This window comes from Ambystoma mexicanum, chromosome 4p (assembly GCF_040938575.1).
Source record: "Ambystoma mexicanum isolate Mex_15411 chromosome 4p, UKY_AmexF1_1, whole genome shotgun sequence".
Taxonomy (NCBI): domain Eukaryota; kingdom Metazoa; phylum Chordata; class Amphibia; order Caudata; family Ambystomatidae; genus Ambystoma; species Ambystoma mexicanum.
In genome coordinates, this window is record NC_090927.1 from 183,933,163 (window position 1) to 183,956,171 (window position 23,009).

General features: G+C 47.0%; 1 protein-coding gene across 1 annotated transcript; it reads left to right on the forward strand.

The window, feature by feature from the left end:
- The first annotated feature begins 404 nt into the window (after nt 1–404).
- Nucleotides 405–22,516, forward strand: POMC (proopiomelanocortin). Its single transcript, XM_069604997.1, has 3 exons — nt 405–478; nt 12,286–12,428; nt 21,541–22,516. Exons 2-3 carry the CDS (start codon nt 12,300–12,302, stop codon nt 22,198–22,200), a joined length of 789 nt encoding a protein of 262 aa, XP_069461098.1. The 5' UTR covers nt 405–478; nt 12,286–12,299; the 3' UTR covers nt 22,201–22,516.
- The last annotated feature ends 493 nt before the right edge of the window (nt 22,517–23,009 follow it).

A 23,009-nucleotide genomic window follows, 5' to 3' on the forward strand; every position in this document is an offset into this window, starting at 1 on the left:
GCACCCATCCAATTGTGACGTTGCAGATGTTCAATTTAACCTGCCGCCTCCGGCGTGTAAATCCAATTAGAGGATGTGATTGGAAAAATGTCATGAACCCCGGCTGGATCGCTTTTTGGGAGGGAGATGCTAATCCGCCATTTATAATGACTGCATAGAGTGCATGTCCGACCCCCAGTCACTGTTTACCGCTACATCGCTCCATTCTTTCCACAGAGCGTTTTCTTTCCATTCTACGTCAACCTCTCTCCACTTTCCTCCCCATCCCTCTCCTCCCACCCTCATGTAGACTCTCCCATATTCTTCTTGAAATGGTCTGTCCGGAAGGTCTTGTCTTGAATGCACCGCCCTGAACAAAGCTTGTCGACTGGTATAAAAGGACCTGTGCTCTTGGGGTAGGAGTTACGGAGAAACCAAGAGTGAAGCGAAGACAGAGAGACAGAGACTGAGAGAGACCACACTCCCACAACACCATCAGGTAAGGCAAATAACCTTGGGCTCTGTCTGCCATCGAAAGGACCCCTTGTTCCAGCCCGCTCTTTGTCGAGAACTGTTCAGGTGCAGTGACCTTTCCATGCTGACAATGTTTTGCGCGGATCAAAGTCTTTAAGGGGGCGACTTGTTGCTCGTGCTCTCCCATTCAAGCCTTGCAATGGTTGTCAGAAGTATGTTGCTTTCAGAACATCGCCTATTATGCGTAAAACCTTTCTTATTCTTGCACAGATCAGAACAACCTTGAGCGCTCATATAGCCCATAACGAGCAGAGAGACGAGATGCGTCGTCTTGGAAGCCGTATAAAATGTCCTCAAGTGCGTTAATGAAATGAGGCTTTGTTCTTAAATACACATGCTTTGGAAAAGCATGTCAGGTCTTGTTTGAGCTATAGGGCAGACTGGGTTTTGATAAATCGGAGACCGTCCATCAGATGACTTGCAAACTGTAGCCGGTTGCCTCTTCGTCTACTCGCCACAGTGACCTTGTCGATGGCGCGTTCCACGAAACAATCTCAAAACATTTGTCTAGGAAACACCTGCATACTGCTTGCAAATGTATCAGAATTGCATGCAGGTCTTTTGTTGCAAACGAGAGTCTCTGATCCCTCCCTGACGATGATGGCCAACCAGCGACCCCGATCGCCGAAAGCGACATTGTTGCAAACTCAGGTCTCCCTTGCTCACAAAAAAATGGCACAGCTAAAAACATAATTAACCACAGCCTCTTCTAAGAAGGCTATGACGGTAGAGTAACGATTTCAGGTAAAGAATGGAAGCTTTCATTGGATTCAGCTGGTATTTTTCCATACGTCTCGTGGATCTTGTCGACCGGGCATCTGCGCCATTTCCTATTATACTCACTGTTAAGTCTACCTTCTGACCCGCTACCAGATTCAGCTAATAAACTCCTTTTGTCTATGAAGGAGATTCATGTACAGCTCTTATGTCTCTAAACAATTGAAGAACATTATCTTGATGATAGTGTTTAATCGGTGGCTATGCGCCCTCAAGTACCAGCAATTTAGCGTCAAATAGATACAGGCAGGCCAATTGAGATCTCTCATGTGACCTCAGGTGCACCACAGTAAACGATCTCTATAGACGTAACCCTTGAGAGGCATTAGGCTTTGAGGAACACTTATGAACTGCGAGGGTTTGTAGCCAAGGAGACCAGGAGAGGTGGAAAGAAGGGATTTTGCGGGTGGGGATGCGTTATCACAGAAGTTGTACATCCATACATGAAGCGCACAAGCCAGATGGAGTATGCACAGGATCACACAGCATGTAAGGGGTGACCAAGGGCTAAAAGAACGGCTCACAATGCCAGGTCTATGGATTTAGCATCTGCACCATTACCGCATTACCAGCAGGAAAGGGACCCTGATGGTTTTGAGGCGTTGCCCTGCAGTGATATGATGTCATATGATACGGTCTTGGGAGGATAACTCCAGGGGCAACGCGCTTGCCTTGGAAGCAAGACAACACGTAGCAACACAGCTTCAATACCTGGGTCCGAGTTTAGAAACCTCTAGGTATTAAGCGCTTTATAAATAACCTATCATATCATATTTTATTTATAGCGCGCCCATACACAAGTGTTCCAGTGGTGCTCGGGTTGCCCATCCAACATAAAAAACCCATATATGATTCCTCGAAGTGGCCTAGGAGAACTTGGAGAAACTAGAGGGATTTTGGGATCAACGCTAGCAACCTTGTAAGAGGTGTTATTACACTCATTTGATAGGAACATGGACAAGAAATGTGTGCGTAGGATGCCTCCATGCCATCGCCATGGGTTTTATAGTGAGACATGCCAGCAATCACATGCCATGATTGAAAGGGAAGAGGAGTTGTGCTGAGGGCAAGCTGAGCCATGTGCTGGCGTGCAACAGGATCTCTGCTGGATGGAACCTTGCCTGCACAGGGAGGATCTCCCAGTCAGCCGGGTCTCTATGTTTCCTGGCGGAGGTCACAGCCTTCCAGGAAGTGGATCTCATGTGTTTCCGGTGCAGATTGTCACAATGTGCTCCATGGATTTGCCCTGTAGCAGACAGTGCCCACCCCTGTTCCTCTTCGCACATGTCTTAACATAACATACACAGGGTGCACCAGTGCAGGAGGCAACCGTCTCCAATAGCTTTAATGCAGATTCGTTTTGATTCTTGCGGGTTCTATAATTGGGGTGCGCACTGTTTTTTTTATTACTGTGGCAGTTTAGGGATTTGTTGGGAGCGCCTCATCGCAGCGGGGGTCATTTTTATTTTCTCTGTACTTTTTTAATTTTTAAAAATTTATTTACATGGTATCATTACTTTAAAGAAAAAAAGGTTTTTATCTTCCGTAAACACAACTTGGTACGTAGTTAATGATTCTATTACTTGTTAGAACCATATTCCAGTCCAAAGGGAGAAGAGGAAAAGATAGAATTAAGTACAAAAAGAACAATTTCCTGGCTCCCTGATTCCCCTGCATCGTCGGGGTCATTATCTTCCCATTAGCGTCGTTTCCACAATATGTTTTTCTTTGAACACTCCATCCAAGAAGTTCCGCAGAGCGATACATCATGGTGTCCTTTCACCTTGGAACTCTTCCGTACTGATTTTTTTGGGGTTCTGTGGATTTTGCCTGCATCCCCTTTTAGTGACTCATGGCTGCTCCATGGCAGAAGATTGGGATGGGATTACCCCGGAATAAGGGTAATGACGATTCACGCCTGTGAACCATTTGTGTCCAATTTGCCAATATCCGGAACACTCTTTCCTTCGTCCGCAAAGATAAAGAATACACGTCATAGGCACCGATTGGGTAGTCCAGGGGACCGCAACTTTTGGCTCGTCAGACATTTTGTAGTAGAACTCCCATCAACCCTTGCCAACATCGTCAATGATCAGGGGTCATGGGAATGGAAGGGCAAAATAACTGGAGAGCCAGTACTGGAGAGCCACTGGTGGCAGGCCCCTGGTGCAGCCTACGCATGTTCACTCAGCATGACCTGCCAGTACTGGAGAGCCACCGGTGGCAGACCCCTGGTGCAGCCTATGCATGTTACTCAGCATGACCTGCCAGTACAGGAGAGCCACTGGTGCAGCCTATGCATGTTACTCAGCATGACCTGCCAGTACCGGAGAGGCACCGGTGGCTGACCCCTGGTGCAGCATATGCATGTTCACTCAGCATGACCTGCCAGTACTGGAGAGCCACCGGTGGCAGACCCCTGGTGCAGCCTATGCATGTTACTCAGCATGACCTGCCAGTACAGGAGAGCCACTGGTGCAGCCTATGCATGTTACTCAGCATGACCTGCCAGTACCGGAGAGGCACCGGTGGCTGACCCCTGGTGCAGCATATGCATGTTCACTCAGCATGACCTGCCAGTACTGGAGAGCCACCGGTGGCAGACCCCTGGTGCAGCCTATGCATGTTACTCAGCATGACCTGCCAGTACAGGAGAGCCACTGGTGCAGCCTATGCATGTTACTCAGCATGACCTGCCAGTACCGGAGAGGCACCGGTGGCTGACCCCTGGTGCAGCATATGCATGTTCACTCAGCATGACCTGCCAGTACTGGAGAGCCACCGGTGGCAGACCCCTGGTGCAGCCTATGCATGTTACTCAGCATGACCTGCCAGTACAGGAGAGCCACTGGTGCAGCCTATGCATGTTACTCAGCATGACCTGCCAGTACCGGAGAGGCACCGGTGGCTGACCCCTGGTGCAGCATATGCATGTTCACTCAGCATATCCTGCCAGTACTGCAGAGCCACCTGTGGCAAGCCCCCGGTGCAGCCTATGCATGTTCACTCAGCATATCCTGCCAGTACTGGAGAGCCACCAGTGGCAGACCCCCGGTGCAGCCTATGCATGTTCACTCAACTTGACCTGCCAGTACTGCAGAGCCACTGGTGGCAGGCCCCTGGTGCAGCATATGCATGTTCACTCAGCATGACCTGCCAGTACTGGAGAGCCACCGGTGGCAGACCCCTGGTGCAGCCTATGCATGTTACTCAGCATGACCTGCCAGTACAGGAGAGCCACTGGTGCAGCCTATGCATGTTACTCAGCATGACCTGCCAGTACCGGAGAGGCACCGGTGGCTGACCCCTGGTGCAGCATATGCATGTTCACTCAGCATATCCTGCCAGTACTGCAGAGCCACCTGTGGCAAGCCCCCGGTGCAGCCTATGCATGTTCACTCAGCATATCCTGCCAGTACTGGAGAGCCACCAGTGGCAGACCCCCGGTGCAGCCTATGCATGTTCACTCAACTTGACCTGCCAGTACTGCAGAGCCACTGGTGGCAGGCCCCTGGTGCAGCCTATGCATGTTCACTCAACTTGACCTGCCAGTACTGCAGAGCCACTGGTTGCAGGCCCCTGGTGCAGCCTATGCATGTTCACTCAGCATATCCTGCCAGTACTGAAGAGCCATCGGTGGCAGACCCCCGGTGCAGCCTATGCATGTTACTCAGCATGACCTGCCAGTACTGAAGAGCCATCGGTGGCAGACCCCCGGTGCAGCCTATGCATGTTACTCAGCATGACCTGCCAGTACAGGAGAACCACTGGTGGCAGGCCCCTGGTGCAGCCTATGCATGTTACTCAGCATGACCTGCCAGTACCGGAGAGGCACCGGTGGCTGACCCCTGGTGCAGCATATGCATGTTCACTCAGCATGACCTGCCAGTACTGGAGAGCCACCGGTGGCAGACCCCTGGTGCAGCCTACGCATGTTCACTCAGCATATCCTGCCAGTACTGCTGAGCCACCTGTGGCAAGCCCCCAGTGCAGCCTATGCATGTTCACTCAGCATATCCTGCCAGTACTGGAGAGCCACCAGTGGCAGACCCCCGTGCAGCCTATGCATGTTCACTAAGCGTGTTCACTCAGCGTAATCTGACAGTACTGCAGAGCCACCGGTCCTGCCAGTACTGGAGGAGGCCTAACCATATTTTGCTCATTTGCAAACTAGCTCTCAGGTTATAACGTAAGGTCTGGACTTGCAATCTTAACGTATCTTCCTTGGCCATCACCCTGGTGCGATGTCTTCAGGTGATGAGGATGTGGGGTCACGCCCTATATAGTCCCTATGGTCCCTAATGTCCTTGCCAAGGGGGTGTACCCACAACTCCCATCACTGACCATCCAGGTTTACCCCGTCTCCCATACCTTATGTGTACCCTTATCTACCACCTGTATTTGCCTTGATGAGACAGCCGGTTCACAGCCCATTGGTCGCCTTCAGCCACTACTTGCCAGGGGCCTTAATTTATTCTTGTTCTCTGATTCTGGAGGCCTAGTCACAGACTGTTTTCCTTTATAAGGTCACCAGTAGCTGATGCCGTGTGAGCAGGAGCCTATAGCCGCATCCATACTGTGCCACTGAAACTTTACCTGTTTGCTTGTATTTGTAAACTCAACCTCTTGTCGCAGTTCTGCATTGTCAAGGCCTAACCTTCAGTACCTATGTTCTAGTAATGTCATTATGCAGCGAACTGTCACTCATCTAGCCTCGATGCCCTGCACTATATCCAACTCCCTCACAGTTTGTATAAAAGCAAGGGAAGCACATAACCCGTGGGCTATCCTCTGAGGCACCTGAGATGATAGCTCATGGGTTAAGCACTCCCCTCTGAAACTCCGGCACTTCATCCTTTCGAGGTCACCCCTGTTCATGCTTTTTTTCTTCCGAGCGACTAAGGTCTGGTTACCCCGTGCGAGGCACACTTAGCTTTGGACAAAGATTTGGTGCTTTGAAACTTCTACTGTGGTGATTTGGCACAGGTACAAAACGTAAGTGAGATAACATAATCCAGCATGCAGTGCAATAGGCTAATCTGATGTTATTATGACAGAACACGATAAAAAATAAATAAACAGATAGATGGACAGACAGATAAAAAGGTGGAAGGATAGACAGACACAAACAGATGGATATATGGATAGAAAGACAAACAGATAGATACACAGACAGACAGCTGGATCCATGGAGACATATGATTGGTTATGTATAACGTGCATAATAACCAGAGGTTTCTAAGCGCTGACTCGGGGATCGAACCTGTGGTGCTCTGTGTGGTCTTGCTTCCAAGACGAGCACGTTGCTCCTGAGCTATCCTCCCAAGAGCGTGGACTCGCCGTCTCCACCTTTTCTCACTAATATCCCCACCCCGCCTGCTACGTTCCCGTTTCTACTCTCCGCCTCTAAACCTCTCTGTACCTCCTCACGTTTCCACTCCTTCACTTTACTCGCTCTTTCCATTCTTCCCCCCTTTTTGCATTTTTCTAGTGAACCTCAAAACTCAGCGCCTATCTGCTCCCTCCAACAACGAATTGCATTTTTCCTTCTACTTCCTGCTCATTACTTCCAATGTTTTACTATGTTTAATTGCACCGTTTTTCACTAAATGTTTGCAGCGCTGAGGCAAAAGTGCCATAGGGATCAAATACAATACAAAATGTCCAGCTCTATTCTCAAGATCCTACTGCCAGATGCATGGATGCATGGACGCAAGCATGCATTGCGCGTCCACTCTGTATTATTTTATCATTCGATCTAATATAAAACCTTAAGAAAGTTGACAGCATGACATACAGCTCCCAGAAGCAATGACATTGCTCCTTACACATACCCCCTCATTTTGAACTACTCATCCACCCGGGCTACATAATTCATCAAGCCAAGGTTTCTTGGCAGAGCACTCAAGGCACACAGATGCACTTTTTAGAATGTGTTCTCCGCCAGCTAAGACGAGATATTTATTCATGTAACTTCCTGAGGGTTGTGAAGTCACAGCCCTTATGTGCATTGGCCTTGAGTCACCCCACAAATGGCAACCTGAATCCTGATGAGTTTAATAGCTGTCCAGATGCCCAACGCTGGCCTCACTCAGCCAACCCCTACTTCTGAGAGATTCCTATGCTTAGGCTTCACCATCAAAGCAGAACGGAAAGGAGGACCGGCCTCTGAGCAGAAATGTTCCAGGCAGGTAGACTGGCAAGTTCCTAAACAATTTGGAAGTCAGAAAAGGAGCTTCTTTCGGCATCAGCCACAACATGTTTTGTGGGATTTGTTACCGATGGTCCTCATACATCTTTGAATGTTAATTTGGGACGGCACTGCTAAATGGAAATGGTGGGCAAATATCCCACCTAGATTACACTTCAATTTGAAGCTGTGGAAAGTGCCTTGAATTTCCATTGCTGCACAGCATGCACTTAAATTCATTTATAGATTCAAGTACCACTTCCATAAACTGGTGGGAAGGCGAATTTCCATTACTGTACTGCATGCACTTATATTCGTTTATAGATTCAAGTACCACTACCATATATTGGTGGGAAGGCGAATTTCCATTGCTGCACAGCATGCATTTATATTCATTCATAGATTTGCAAAGGCAGAGAGACAATGAAGTGTTTTAAATGGGCTTGCTGCTTAGGGGGTCATTTTCTTATCTGTGTTAATTGCAGGGAGAGGACCGCTCACGCTAACACTTGCATGCTGCACCTCAATCAATCAACACTTTATTTTGGAAATGCACAACTTCCATCAAACCTATAAACAGGCACCATGTTGCTTGTTTAAAAAGGTGCATTTCAATGGTTGAATTTGTTCTTACTGAATAATATCACAAAATACCAAACGAAACAACGTTAAAATGTTTACACAATCACAAAGAACTAATTTCCATTGCTAAAAAACAGACATTTGTCAACTGCCAAAGAGACCAGTGGTTCATTAGGTAATAGCAGAAATCCAAATGCTGAGCAACAATATCTAAAACCATATTCCCTCAGAAGGATAACAACATACTCACAGGGCACTTTGGGCAAAATATCCTAAACTACAATACGTCTTCCGGGGATGGTCAACGCGCAAGTGCATAATGTCCATTCTTTTGACTATGCCTGTCAGAACAGCGTTTAGTGTCAGTAAATTAAAACATTAAATGAATTAATCTTTTGTAACGTACTTACGGCAGAGCTTGGTAAAAAGTGCACAAGAAACTGTGTACCTATTTACGAGGTACGGCTCCATACCTGGCGTAATTTTCAGGGTAGAAAATCGTCTTATGGAGTGTTTCTCCAGGCAGAACTCTTCTCTCCAATCTCGATCAAATGTAAGGTAGTTATCCCTGATCAGAGTTTTGTGATTCCTGGGAACCAAATCCAGATTTCTGAGCCAGCCTGTTTTCGTTCAGGTCTTTTTTGCCGTGAGTCAGCATGCTCTACCTGCTATTTGAGCTGTTGGACTATGAATTGCAAAAATAATGCATAGAATCCAGGGACTGACCCAGGCATGTGCGTGTTGTCTGCACTTTACAGCGCAAGCAGTGTAATTACCCCCTCCATGCATGTGTGTGTGTGGCAGGCATTTACATAGGGATGCAATGCATTTCTGGCAGCATCAAAATGAGACGTTGGCAAAAACGCATTTGTATTTGACAGGCTGAGTGCAGTGCCGGAAATGTAAATAATCTATTGGGGAATTGTCACCTCTTTGGAGGAGTGGGGTTGTGGGAAGGACCGGCCCGGGCCAAGGGACGTCACCCCCAGCCAGATTATGCAACACAGTGGGCCTCATTACGACCCTGCCAGTCTGGAAAGAACGGTGGCGGTAAAAAACGCAGCCACTGGTCTCTCCGTACCAGCTGATTCAGAGTCCTGCAAGTGGGAGGTGTCACTCCCACCTGGTCTGACCTGGCGGGAGTAACGCCACCTGCCTGCAGGCGCAAATGGAAACACCAGCTCCATCATAGACGGAACCAGTGTTGCCATTGTCCCCATCCCCATGGAGTCCTACGGGACTCCATGGGTATGGGGAATTACAGAATTCCGCCTCCGGAATTCCAGGGTCACCGCGGTTGTAATGCCCCGGTGATTCCAGGAATCAAGGAGGCAGAATGTTAATACGGGTCCGGTGGTAGCCTGCTGGTTTTTCCGGCACGGTTACCGCCGGACTCGTAATGAGACCCAGTATCTCTTCATAGAACCCAATCCTGGTGATTTGCATAACAGCAAAGAGCATTATGGGAACTTCATGATGTCCACAATTTTAAATGTTAAACATTTTTTATAGTGATTCAGTAAGAAACCCTTTTAAGCGAAAAATTGACTCTTCTGTTTTGATTGTTCACAATATTCACCCTAATAAAGAGATGTCTGTAAATTGCAGGACATATATACCAGTTTGGACAGACAGGGCGGTGGGAGGAGTTGTGAGTTTATGTGGGCTATGTGTTGATTGGTGGGTTGGTGCACATCATCCTATTGGATGGGGAAGCGCCTGCGTGGGTCCGCCCACACATTGGATAATTTAGAAGAAGAAGAAGACAGCTGCAATACTGAAAATGAGGCTTTGGCAGTTTTTGCATGCTGTATCCAGTGCTGCATATTCTGCAGAGCTGCAGTTATCTGTGGAGCTATGCATGAGCAACCTGCACTTCAAAAGCAGGCTGCTTTCAGAAGACCAGGCATAGCTCCCTCCTGAGTCTTTTGAAAGTGGTCTGCTCATTGAGGGAGAGTCATGGGAATAGTGTAATTAAGGGACTTCTTGGTAGGTGCCTTTAAGTTTTTGACATCTTCTTAAATCAGCTTTATAGGAACCGCTACTTAGAACAAACACTGGCACCCATCACCCGGACAGGGGCTTTCTAACTGCCGGGGCTGGGAACCCTCACCACAAACATTCTCTGATCCGCAACATAACATTCCACATGACATCCCATGCTTCTACATACACTTACAAGCGCATCAAAACCAATAGGTCTGGGGCAGGGGGGGCGGCACTCTGGCAAGATGGTTTTTACCAGAGCACTGCGCCGTCCTGTTTCGGCCCATTCAATGTGGGGCCGGGAAAGTCTGATATGTTCTGAGACCCTGTTCAACCTAACAACTACTTCACTTAAATTGGATATAATGGGCTTATGTAAAACTAGAGTAAAAGTAAAGCCCAGGTCTCCGGTAAGGTAAAACAGAGTTATCTGGGAAAGCCAATCTGATCTGAATGGGATGGTGCCATTATCTTAGGGGGTAGAGAAAGTCTCTTAGTTTAACCCTTTGAGTGCCAGCGTTCCATGCCTTCTCATGTTTCAGTAGCTTTCCGGGAGGCTGACATATTTTTACCCTCTTATACGCACACTTCCTTGCTGTACGCACAAGGAAGAGAAAAAAAACACCAGAATGTAAACTTGGGGCAATGTCAGCAGCATCTCTGAATAAGGGCGAGCAAGCCAGACTCCCTCCTCCAACCCCATTTTAAAGTAATGGGTTAAAATGGTACATTTCACAGCACAATTGTCAGAAGAAATTGACATAAGATTTACAGTAGCTCCTGTTGGTGTTACTTCATATGCTGGGTCGCCAAGAGTTCACAAAAGCATTTCCCCACCGCAAACCATTTATGTACTGATAATCAAACTGTGCGGCTGATAACAACACATGATGTAAAGTAGACAACTATTCATGACAATGATTCCGGGAAACATGGCATTCATTAATCACATCTCAGTAAAAATTGCACCAGTTCTTGATATTATGGCGACTTATACAGTGAGGAAGGATAGCTCATTATGTCAGAGTGTTGTCCAAATAATCCAGCTTGCTGCTAACGGCCTGCTTACTTACCAGTAACCCTCATGACATCAAATACGGGTCTTACTCGTCACAGTCCTTAACACCACCCATAGAGTAAGGACTGTGAGGAGGAAGATGGATGCAGAGGTAATGATATGATGCGCAATGTGCCAATCTGCCCAGTGTGCTGCTCAATACACTTTACAAAGGGCAGAATTCAGATCACACCGCCAGCCGTCTCGGGAAACATTTGCAAGCTAATGTCCACGCTGCCATGCCAGTTTCCAACTGCCCCCGTTCATCGCATACTACCAGGGCAGCATGAACAGTGCCAGCCATGCACAGGGTGTGGGGAGTTCACATGAGCTAGGTGGTAATAGTAAAATTAGGCAGCATTTCAAATGCCACCTACTTCTATCTACCATCCTAATTGTGGGTACATGAGGGCGCTTCCTCGCAGTATTTTAGGGACAATGCATGATTGGGAGTTGGAATTCCACATTGGACTCTGCCAGTTCTACGCCAGTAGGCACAAATATATTCTTGCGCACTTGTGACAGTGCAGGCGGGTGTGGGCTGTTCCCCCACCATTGCTGCCACCACCCACATCTGCTCCCCACAGCGTTGACACATTTGGTGTTAAACTACAGCTCACACCTGCTCATTGGGTTGATGGATGCTCTTCCTGTCATTACTTCCTAATCCATCTGAGTCTGAGACAGTAAGTGCCGGGGCTCAGAAATAAGTGCCAGGGCTGAGCTCCGGCAAACCCACCCCTGCCTAGACCTAAAAGGAGGTGGTAAAATAACCTTTTCTTCTTAAGTGACCGAGTGGTTCGAAGCATATCTACATTTTCGCCTCATATATTCATTATTCATGGTGAAAATCTATGTTCTAAATACAAACATAATATTACCCTATTTTTATACAGCACTTGATACCAAATTCCATCCACGTTTACTGCAATAATCAGTGTTTTTATTATCCAATGTAGTAGCATTTAATAGAGTATCCTTGAATTGAGTTCCAATAGCGACTGGAGGCATCTCTTCCACTTTACCACCAAACCTATAATTTGGTGGCTTGGCAAAATTGTAGTAATTTAATGACCAGCCTTTGACTGCCACTTTTTACTAGACTGCACAACTCGGAATGAGCCTGAAAGTCTTGACACGCCAGCAGGCAAAGTAAATCATTGTCCTCTTTTCTTTCCAGGGTCCTGTCTGAAAATGTGGAGAGCAGTTTGGAGCTGTCTTCTTGCAGCGCTGGGAGCCTTGTCATGTCACACAGTGGGGGCGCACAACCAGTGCTGGGAAAGCAATAAATGCAGAGAGCTCGCCACCGAGGCCAGTGTGCTGGTAGGTGCAAGTCTGGAAGATCCAATCCACCATTCCTGGACTGCTGTCATTTCCTGGATGAACATTAGACTCCACCCATTCATTCCATTCATTCATCCATTGGCACCCTGCAAGGGGTAGCTATAGCTTGCCGGCACATCTTCTCTATTCTGCTCTGAGTTTCAATAAATTAGCACGTTCCCTCAGTAGGACTTAGCACTGTGGTGCAAAATCTTGCCAGGTTCATGTTGGAGATGTCATTTCTTTTATTGGCAGCACTATCTCCAACATGTTGGGAAGGGTGGTGAAGTGGGGTTCCTTATGAATGAGGTCCTCACCACTGCCCCCACCCAGCCAGATATCACCTCCTCCTCTTTTGAATATGCCACTATTCAACTCCTCCCTCCTACTCCTTGCACTGTTTTAGCTCTCTATCAAACGCCTGCTCCGCTCAACTCATTTTTGAGTCACTTCCCACGTATGTACCTATTTATATGCTAAGGGACTTTAACCTTCCCAATCTCTCTGCAGACACCTGACTTGAACACAACTCTCCCCTAATCTCACCACAGCCTCTACCATTCTCCACAACCAGCCTACGCACTCTGGAGGGAACTCTCTTGGCCTTGTCTTCCTCTCCTCCTCTGAGCTCTCCATTGCTCCCTTTCCCTCTGATCACTCCATTGTTCACTTTAACATTTTGGTTCCTCCACCTTCTACTCCTCATCTCTCCTCTTCAATGAACAAGTGGACATTCAAGCAGGACTCTTTTGTCCCTTACCTCTTAGTGGGTTAATGTGCACTTTTTTTACACCCTCATAAACAAGCACACACTTGTTCTGATCTTTGTGCTATTATCCGAGACCATGCCCGGAAAAGCCTCCGCCATCTGTAAATGTGTTATTGAAACCCAGGTGCAGGGTGGCTGAGAGGCTGTGGAGGGCTTTGGGCGCATCCTCTGACAGACAGGCCTGCCGCCTGCTCCAAAGGCAATACAGACTCTCTGTCCTGTCCAAGAAAAGAGCACACATTCAAGCCTGTATCTCTGCAGCCTTTAACAACATGGCCAAACTCTTTAAAATCTGCAAGAAGCTCACCAATCCTATTGCAGTCTCCACCTCCCCTTTTCCCTCCCATGCCCTCTGTATGGCTCTGGCTTCTCATTTCACCATTAAAACTCAGGAGATCCTGTCCTTGATTTCCTCTTCCTCTCCCTCAAACTCTCTCAGGCCCCCTTTGGCCGCCTCTCCCCTCCTCTTCCTTTTCCCCCCTTCTCTCTGACACCTGGTGTTGTTTCTAGACAAGTCCGATCTATGAAAGTGTCGTCCAAACAGGTGCTCTCCTGCTCTTCCAGAACCATCAAGGACCACATTGACAACCTCGCTCCAGCCTTGGCTGATTTCTGCAATCACTCTTTCGCCACTGGATCTTTCCCCTCTCACCTCAAGCGCTCCCTTGTGCACCCCTCCTAAAAAAAGCCTTCTGCCGATCCTACCTGTCTGGCAAACTATCACCAATTTCTATAACTCCTTTCCTGGGCAAACTCCTGGAAAGGCTGGCCATCTACCAGCTTACTGTCCACACTGAATCTGTTGGTTAGCTCCATGACCATCGGTCTGGCTTCAGAGAAGCCAGAGTCACGGAAACTGCTCTCCTGAACACCCATGAAGATCTGCTCTCTATCCTCGACTCAAGCTCTCCCTCTGTCCTCATCCTCCTTGACCTTTCCTCTGCTTTTGACACGGTCAATCACGCCACCCTGATCAACCAATTCTGTGTGAACTGGGCATCACAGATCAGGTGCTGGCGTGGCTTGCCTCCTTCCTCCTGGACCGTCCCTCCCAGGTCCAACTTGGGTGTTTTCTCTCCACAACCTCTCTCTCCAATTGTGGTGTCCCCAGAGCTCTATCCTCTCACCCGGGTTCTTCAATGTCTAGCTGGCCCCTTTGTCGCACTTGATCTCCACCTTCTCTTCTAACTTTCAGTGTTATGCGGATGTCACTCATCTCTCATTCAGGCTTCCCTCAGCCACCTCTCCTCCCTCGCTTATTCCTGATGGTCTATCCATGATTCAGGATTGGTGTGCCTCAACGATCTTTGCCTTAATGCCAGTAAGTCGGAGATCCCTCTCATTGGGACCCCTGCTTCTGCTTTGCCTCTCTCACTCTGGCCGCTCTCCTTGGGACCTCTACTACACTGTTATGGACTCAAACCACGAGCATGGTATTTTCGCTGACATTTGTTGCATTCTAATTTGAACTAGCAGATAGTATCTAAGATATGCCACTTAGAACAACAGGTGCTATGTTTGTGGAATGATAGCAGCACAACCTATGAGAAGATAGACATGATTTGAAAATGTCTTTTGTTTCGGGATAAGAACAGTCGTGAGCAGAGTATATGAGGACAATTATGTCTGTGATAGTCAGCACGACTGATGAGCCTATCGATGGGTAGCCATCCTTGGGCTATGTATTAAGCCCTGGTGAAGACCTAGTGGAGGTCGAAACACATGTCGGCTTTGTGTTTCAAATGATTATTATCTATGAATAGTTGATGATAAAGTGCTTTGTACTTTTATCGATTTCCTCTGATTTGGAGTTCCATTAGTTGAAATTAGTAACTTCACGTTTGAGACAAGGTTACTGGTTGTTGATTTGGGGGAGAGAAAGAGCGCATGGAACACAGCTCAATTTTTGTAGCTTGCTTATGTATGGCCTTGGGCTTAGGCCAAATGGTTTAATCCATGGTTGCACCCTCCAACCAACCTAAGGTTTGAAACTAATGCAATTCGTCTACATAGAGATTGGGAGGTAGCTCGACCCCATAGCAGCCCACACAGTTTTCATTTGATCAATTGTGCAGCATTTTTGAAAATTCGATTTTTGATGCCAGAGCAAATTATAAATTGGATGGCCCGGTCAATGACAACTACAGGGTGTTGTGTCGGTTTTCTAAACTATTTATATCCATGAAGCTCTTTTACAAAAGCCCTGCATATAAATACACAAAGCAGGGCATCATTTAGCACCAATGAGCAAACTATTAGCAAAACGGGACTAGCATCAGGGACAGACATTCTTATGGGTATCTATGCAATAAAGGAAGGCTATGTACCTGCAACCAGCGGCTTTCCTGATGTTTTGGACAACTTCTATGAGCTCTTACCATTGACATTGCTGACTAGGGTTGATGGGAGCTTTAGTCTAAAACATTCAAGGCGTGCCAAAGATTATAGACCCCTGAAGAGTTGGAGAACAGCCAGAGAATTGTGTCCCAGAATTCAGGAACATTAGGGGGAAAAATGAGCATACACCTGAGGATTAAGATTTGGGAGGAAATACAAATTGTGCATTGCAGCCCAAACAGAGGTTTCAAGAGGATATATAATAATGTGTGTACTTACATAATACTACATGGTGGATTCCAGCTGCTACTGAGCACTGTAATAACAGGTGTTACTATACCCATTTGTTTTATAGCATTTGATTCATCAGCCTCGGAAGGAGGGACGGATAAATTGGCACCGGGATTCGAATTTGCAAATTTGAGGCTACCCACCCAGATACAGTACCTGGCGACATAGTGCCAAGAGGCATTAGAGTGTAGAGAGGGGGTGGTCAGGGCCAGGGCCAGTGCTGCATCTGCAGGCAGCTCAGAGCAAGCTGTATTTTAGAAGGACAGAAAGGGCACGCCAGCTCAAGGATAGGAGAAAGAAACCATGTACATCATTGAAGATTGATTAAAGAGGAGCAACATCTTGGGCTTCAAGATCAATGAATGTTAAGGGAGGAGAATTTGCCAAAGTGAGAACAAATAAGACTCAGAATTTAAGCAGCATGTAAGGAAAGGTCTAGTATGTATGCATGTCCTAAAGCTTGAAGAGGTGAGGACGAAAGGAAGTATGAGGCGGGAAAGGTACAGATGCGAGTCGGGAAAGGTTAGCACATGCCTTGGGAAAGGAAAGAATACTTGTTGGAAAAGGCAAGCGCGTCTCAGGAATAATGCTCTGTTAGAAGCAGAGGAAGACACCAGGCATTCCAGGGGGTGGCGGAAGGATTCTAGAGATGGGCAATCGGAGAGTGGGAGGCACCATAGAAGAGAATTGAATTTGCATCATGTTTGAATTGATGGAAGTGAGAGGACGGCCGGGAGCTGCGAGGTCACAGACAGTTATCAATGTTATGTCATCTGAAATCATGGAAGTGAGAGGACGCAAGAATCAACAGAGCTGTGAAGGAAATAGGAATAAGGGGGCCAGTGTAGAAGTGACTGAACAAGTGAAAATAAATCCTGATCGCTGCATGAGCTGTGGTACAAATGCTAGAGATAAGGGGAGCTAGGACTGAGTCTTGGGGGACACCACAGTGAAGCGGACAAGATGTAGAGCAACATCCAGGATTACTGAAGGGCCAGAAAGGGTAGAGAGAGCGTGAGGAAGAGCTGGGCTCGGGATGCTCTGATCAGAAAGGGTGTGCAGAATAATAGGGTTGCCACCAGTGTCCTGGTTTTATGTGGGGCAAAGGCCAACCTGGTGTTGGCGCCAGAAAGGTTTTAATTTCAGCCTCGGGGATGGCAAGGGACTTTAATGGGGCAGTACCCTAGCACGGCACAGCACTGAAACATAATGAATCATTTACATTCATCAGTGCCACACTGCTTATGAATCATTTCCATAGATCAGTGCTACACTGCTTATGAGTAATTTCCATATGCATCACCTGAAAAAGACCCTTTGTTTTGTTCAAAGTATCTTATTTTTATTTATTTATTTTATTTGTTTTTATTTATCTGATAAGAGAATATGGGCCTCGTCATGAGTTGGGCAGTATACCGGCGGTAATTGCGCTGGGATACCGCCCAACGCAATTAGCGTTACCTCAACTCGGTCCAGTGAAATTTGCGCCGGATCCCAGGTTGCGGTGGTGCCGTTAGTCCACATTTGTTATGAGTCCATAGGAATCTATGAGGTTTTTCAGTGCTATTAGCGGTAATAGCGACAGTGGTAATAGCTCTGAAAATGGGCAGAAAGCTGAACCTCCAGCTCAGAGGTGGAGGTAAATCTCCAGCTTCCCACCCAAACTCAGGATTTGCAGCGGTAAGAGTGTTACGCCGCATTTTTGCCACTCTGCCGAACCCCTGATGAGGTGGCTTTATCCGTTATTTTCATTACTGAGCAGCACACAGGTGACTATATTTTGCATGTTTTTTTAAGCTGGGACTGGACTAGTGAGGGCGTAGCCCCAGCTCTTCTGTCTTTCAGGTATAGCACTCTGTACCCTGCATGTTACACACTGTCTGATCGCTTGAGAAGGCTCAGTGACCCTTCACCCTATCTCACTGGGAGGCAGAATTCTGATCTGTGGGGGTACCCACTGTCTCTGCAGGTAGAACCTTAACACCCTGAGCAATCTTCGCGAGATTTTGATTTTCTTTAATTTGATATTCAAATTTAGTCGCTTCTGTGACCTACTGATTAATACATTTCACATTTCGCACAACGTTTTGGTAGCATTTTCTCCCTTTAAGGCCAGGTAAATAGTATTTTTTCACAGAGTGATGGAACGCTTGCACTCAGTTTGAGCATCAATCGTCATCATCCCCACCAATCCTTAACTAGGGGGGCTGTGGGGTGGATTTAAAGTAAAATATGTATGTAACTTGGAGAAAAGTAGTTGAAAAAAACAAAGATCTGGTCTGCTGGTAAAAATGGGTGCCTACTCAATATAGGATCTAAACACAGGTTCATACATTTTTGGGAGTAAAAAATGTCCTAATAGAAGCGGCCAGTTTCAAATGTTGACGACAGAACGAATAAGAGGGGCAATCTCTAAATGTTGTCATATCCCATATTACATTTTGTTATCTTACTGAACCGCACATAATAGAGTACACCTGATCCGCAGAAAGGGATTTCAGCTAAGATAGGTTTACTGTGACATTAATTGCTACAGTAGAAACAAAGGGCCACCATGACTAAATGCAGAGGAGTCTTAGGAGAACATTGAACATATATATGCCCATGTGTAGGTGCTAGATAACATTGTTAAGAGCTCGGGTACAGACGTTTCTGGGATAATTAGGACTACAACTGCTCAACCTACCGCAGCTTTTCTATCCCCTAAATGCCAGAATCCGGCCCACACTCCTTTCACGCCTGGTTTGACTCCTAGGGCCTCATTACGAGTTTGGAGGCAGCCATGGTGCTATTAGCACCATGGCTGCCTCCAAACTCGGGTCCGGGTTCCCTGAATGAGGAATTACCGGATCATTCCAACCTTGGAGGTAAACCCATTCCGCCCACCTTGAAATGAGGCCCTTAGTCTTTCCTAACCATATACTCACAGCAACACAAAAGAGTACCCTTCATAGCAATGTCTGTCATGTGACCTTCCGACTCCAATTAAGGGGTACCCTGAGGCCACGGCTCAACAACAACCAAGACCAATATCCTACCCTGAAAAACTGCTTGCACTTTCTTCATGCAGCACATCCAGAGTGATTGTTCCTTAAAGGCAAATGTAATATTAGACCAGCATTACCGTGCAGATGTGGCTTTCCTAAGCAACTAAGCCGTAAGCCTCGGGATCAGACTGATTTCATGGAACCGCCTTCCCGTCAACAGCAGACTCTCTCCCTAACTTCTGCACTTCAAGGAGGAGCCCAAGACCCTCCTCCTCAAGGTCTGACTCCTCCCTAACACTCATATCCGCATACCTTTCCCTCCCGACCTAACCTGAGACTGGGTGATCTGCTCCCCACTGGTTCCACCCCTAGTTACCTGTAGATCCCTTGCTACCAAATGGCCTGTCCCCCCTTCCCCTGTGGTTTGCTCCCAGCTCCCTTGTCTCTCTGCTTCCCTCTCTGTGTACTTCCCCCTATAACTCGCAAAGTGCCCCGGAGCTAGGTCCACGCAAATATGATAGTAACAATCGATCACAGTGGATATTCAGACTGAATGAGTGGTCAGTGCCCCGGCCACATCTTTGGGCTCCTCCAATATCAGATCCTCCCCAAACACATTGGCGTAGTCCTAAATATCATAAACTCATTACCCAACTGTGTTCTACTCCCAACTCCACCTACCTAAATTGTCAATCATCGATCCCAAGGTGGTCCAAAATGACAGAGCCAAGTTTTCACATAGAAAGAAATATTGGGACCCGGTCATCTCCGCCATGAGTGTACTCCATTAGCTGCCATTTAATTCTCAAGCAATGTTCAACCACAACCACACCCATGGGAAAGCGCCTGCATGCCTCAGCATGTAACAATAAAATGCACTGCTACAGCACTGTAAGGACCATCCACTCTACCAGGCTAAGCCTGCTCTCAGTGCGAATCACTGGACTCTTTAGCTCCATGATGCCCGCTATACAGAATCTCTCTGCTACCGTCTTCAAGGAAGCTGTCTGCTGTGGTGACAACAATGCTGAAAAAGGAGATTTTCTATTGGTTCTAGGTCATATCATCAACAGTCGTTTTTATGAAAGCATTTTGCCAAATAAAGTCATTGAAATTTGTTTATTTTTATTTTTGGGGGGTTCCCCCCCGGACCCTCACCCCCCAGCTATTTTTAACTCCCCCAATCCTTTATCTGCCCTTTCTCACCCCCCCAAAATGTTGTTGATGTTTTTTCAGCAAAGTGTTTTTGTAAAAACACCTGTAGAAAAAAACAACTGTTGATGAAACGACATTGTACTTTGCTCCTATAGTGGCATAGCGCACCAAATCAGAATATACTGAGGCAATAAGCCCCGAGACGGCGGTCCATTATCTCCCAAGGTAATGGCCCCGGGACCCATAGTTACATGCGGTAATGGTCCGCCACCGAGAGCCTTGTTACCATTAGTACCTCGGCACATTAGACCGGGGTACTAATGTTTTATTTCCCAGCTGCGAGACACGTTGCGTTTCACAGCCGGGAAAAGAAAAGTTTAAAAAAGTTACAAAAAAATGGCGTGGCAGCCATAGTAAAAAAAGAAAATGCCCGCCATGGAAGGGGAGAAGGGAGTATGCGTAGTCCCTCCTCCCTTTCCATGGCGGCCATTCACTTACATTGAAAAAAAAAGTAAACATACAAAATGGCCACCTTGGAAAAGGGAGAAGCGACTACGTGTGGTCCCTTCACCCTTTCCAAGGTCGCCTGAAAAAAAAAAGAAGACAGCGACCGGCGCATATCAACAGTGTTCACGGCATGCGATGCATGCAAATGCGTCCACAGAATTACACTGTGGTATGGCTTGAAACGAGCCAATCCACATGCAGTGTATCCCTTGGATCCGCCGCGCTGGGTACTAATGATTGGTAATGGCCTGGAGTCCTAGTTAAAGGCAAGAGCAAAGCAAGGGACATTAATACAGACCCTGGTGCCATTATGACTGTTATAGCCCTTTTTGTGTGAGTTAAGTATGCAGACATTTTGAAAAGTTTAGTTGGTGGGTTATATGTCTTGCAGCTAACCTTTGCAGTATGGCTAAATGCCTAGATTTGATAATCCTGTATGGTGGGGGAGGGGCCCAGGTCGCACAATACGCTACATTCCACCATACAATAGACAATGATGTAGGCCACACCTAGATTTGGGTGCCCTGGAAATTCGTGGAGAGGCCTAGGTTTCATAATACATTACGTTTAAGCATATAGTAGACAATGATGGAGGCTATACCTAGATTTGAGAGTCCTGTATAGTGGCAGAGAGGCTAAGGTTTCATAATACATTACGTTTCACCATACAATAGACAGAGATGGAACCTATACCTAGATTTGAGCGTCCTGTAAAGTGGGAGAAAGGCCTAGGTTTCATAATGCACTACGTTTCACCATACAATAGACAGAGATGGAAGCTATACCTAGATTTGAGAGTACTATAGAATGGGTGCGACGCAGGCTAATGTTCACAATTCTAACTAAATGTGGCACTTGCTAACATTCACAAATCTGTCTAGATGCAACGCAAGGCAACATTTACCATCCTGTCTAGATGTGACGCAGGTTATGGCACTGACCATATATTATGAAACCTACATATACTTTTACAGCACATCATCAATATCAAAAGCATAGGATAATCACGTGACATTTAAAATGTATCATGATGCACATTTTAACAATGGTGCTGTGTTTCTTGCAGGAATGCATCAGAGCTTGCAAAGTTGAGCTGTCGGCCGAGTCCCCCGTCTACCCAGGCAACGGCCACATGCAGCCACTGTCGGAGAACATCAGGAAATACGTCATGAGCCATTTCCGCTGGAACAAGTTTGGCCGAAGGAACAGCACGGGGGCCAGTGGGAACAGCGCAGGCAATAAGAGAGAGGAGATCTCGAGCAACCCCATGGCAAGCCTCTTCACCACGTCGGAAAGCCAGAGCAGCGGAGCCCTCGATGGCAGCAAGGAGGGAGACGCCATGGAAAGGCAAGACAACAAGCGCTCCTACTCCATGGAGCACTTCCGATGGGGGAAACCCGTCGGCAGGAAGAGGCGACCCATCAAGGTGTACCCCAACGGCGTGGAGGAGGAATCATCTGAGAGCGATCCACTGGAGCTCCGTAGAGACCTCCCTGTAGGCCTGGACTATCCAGACTACGACTCCCAAGAAGGTCTGGAAAACAACGAGGTGATGATGGGCCTGGCAGAGAAAAAAGATGGCAACTACAAGATGCATCACTTCCGGTGGGGCAGCCCACCCAAGGACAAGCGTTATGGTGGATTCATGACCCCTGAACGGAGTCAGACCCCTCTAATGACTCTTTTCAAGAACGCCATCAAGAATGCCCACAAAAAAGGCCAGTAGGGAACTTGGAAAGTGGTTCCCGGTGCCGAGCTAGCTTCAGGTACACTAGCGCACGCTTCACATCAATAGTTTCCTTGACCAGTTTTGTTAAATTATTGAGCAGTTTGCTGTTTCCGAAATCTAACTTTATGTTCTTAGTTTTGAGTGTATAATCCCCCAAAAATGTAATCAAAATAAATATGCGATGATGTACATAAGAAAAGGATAATACGCTTCTATGAGTGAACATCTACTTTGTGGTCGGCCAAATTATTTTCATATTCAACAGACTGTACAATACTGTAAATGAATGGAAGAAAATACATTTTTTTGCAAGCTAAACAAGTCTCTAAGATGTCCTTACTAGTCTGTTTTTGTTTTGTCTATTTCCTTGGAAGTCATGGTATGACTCGTAAATGATTGCACATGGCCACTGAGTAAGGTTGCAAGATGGCTCCATTTCACCGGGGACACCGTGCCCCAGTCCTTGGGCTTTTATTTCATGTCAATTGCATTCTGGGGGTTGTAGTCTTGGGTTAATTCAAATGTGAGAAATTGGCTGAAGCAAAGCCCAGGACTGGACTATGTGTCCCCGGCGACATGGAGTCCTCTGGTAACCTCTCCACTGGGTCACTGCCATTTTGGATGCACAGCAGGCATGGTTGTATTAATAGGAAGAGGAATATGGATCGTTTCAATATGCTCCATCCAAGCTAAGGCTGTCCCATTGGGGGGCGCGACTGGCCACTGAGGCCAGTGTTGCAAAGTTTTCTGGGCCAAATGGGACACTTTAAATACGTATTCCCGCAGCCCCTTGTTTGTCCAAAGCC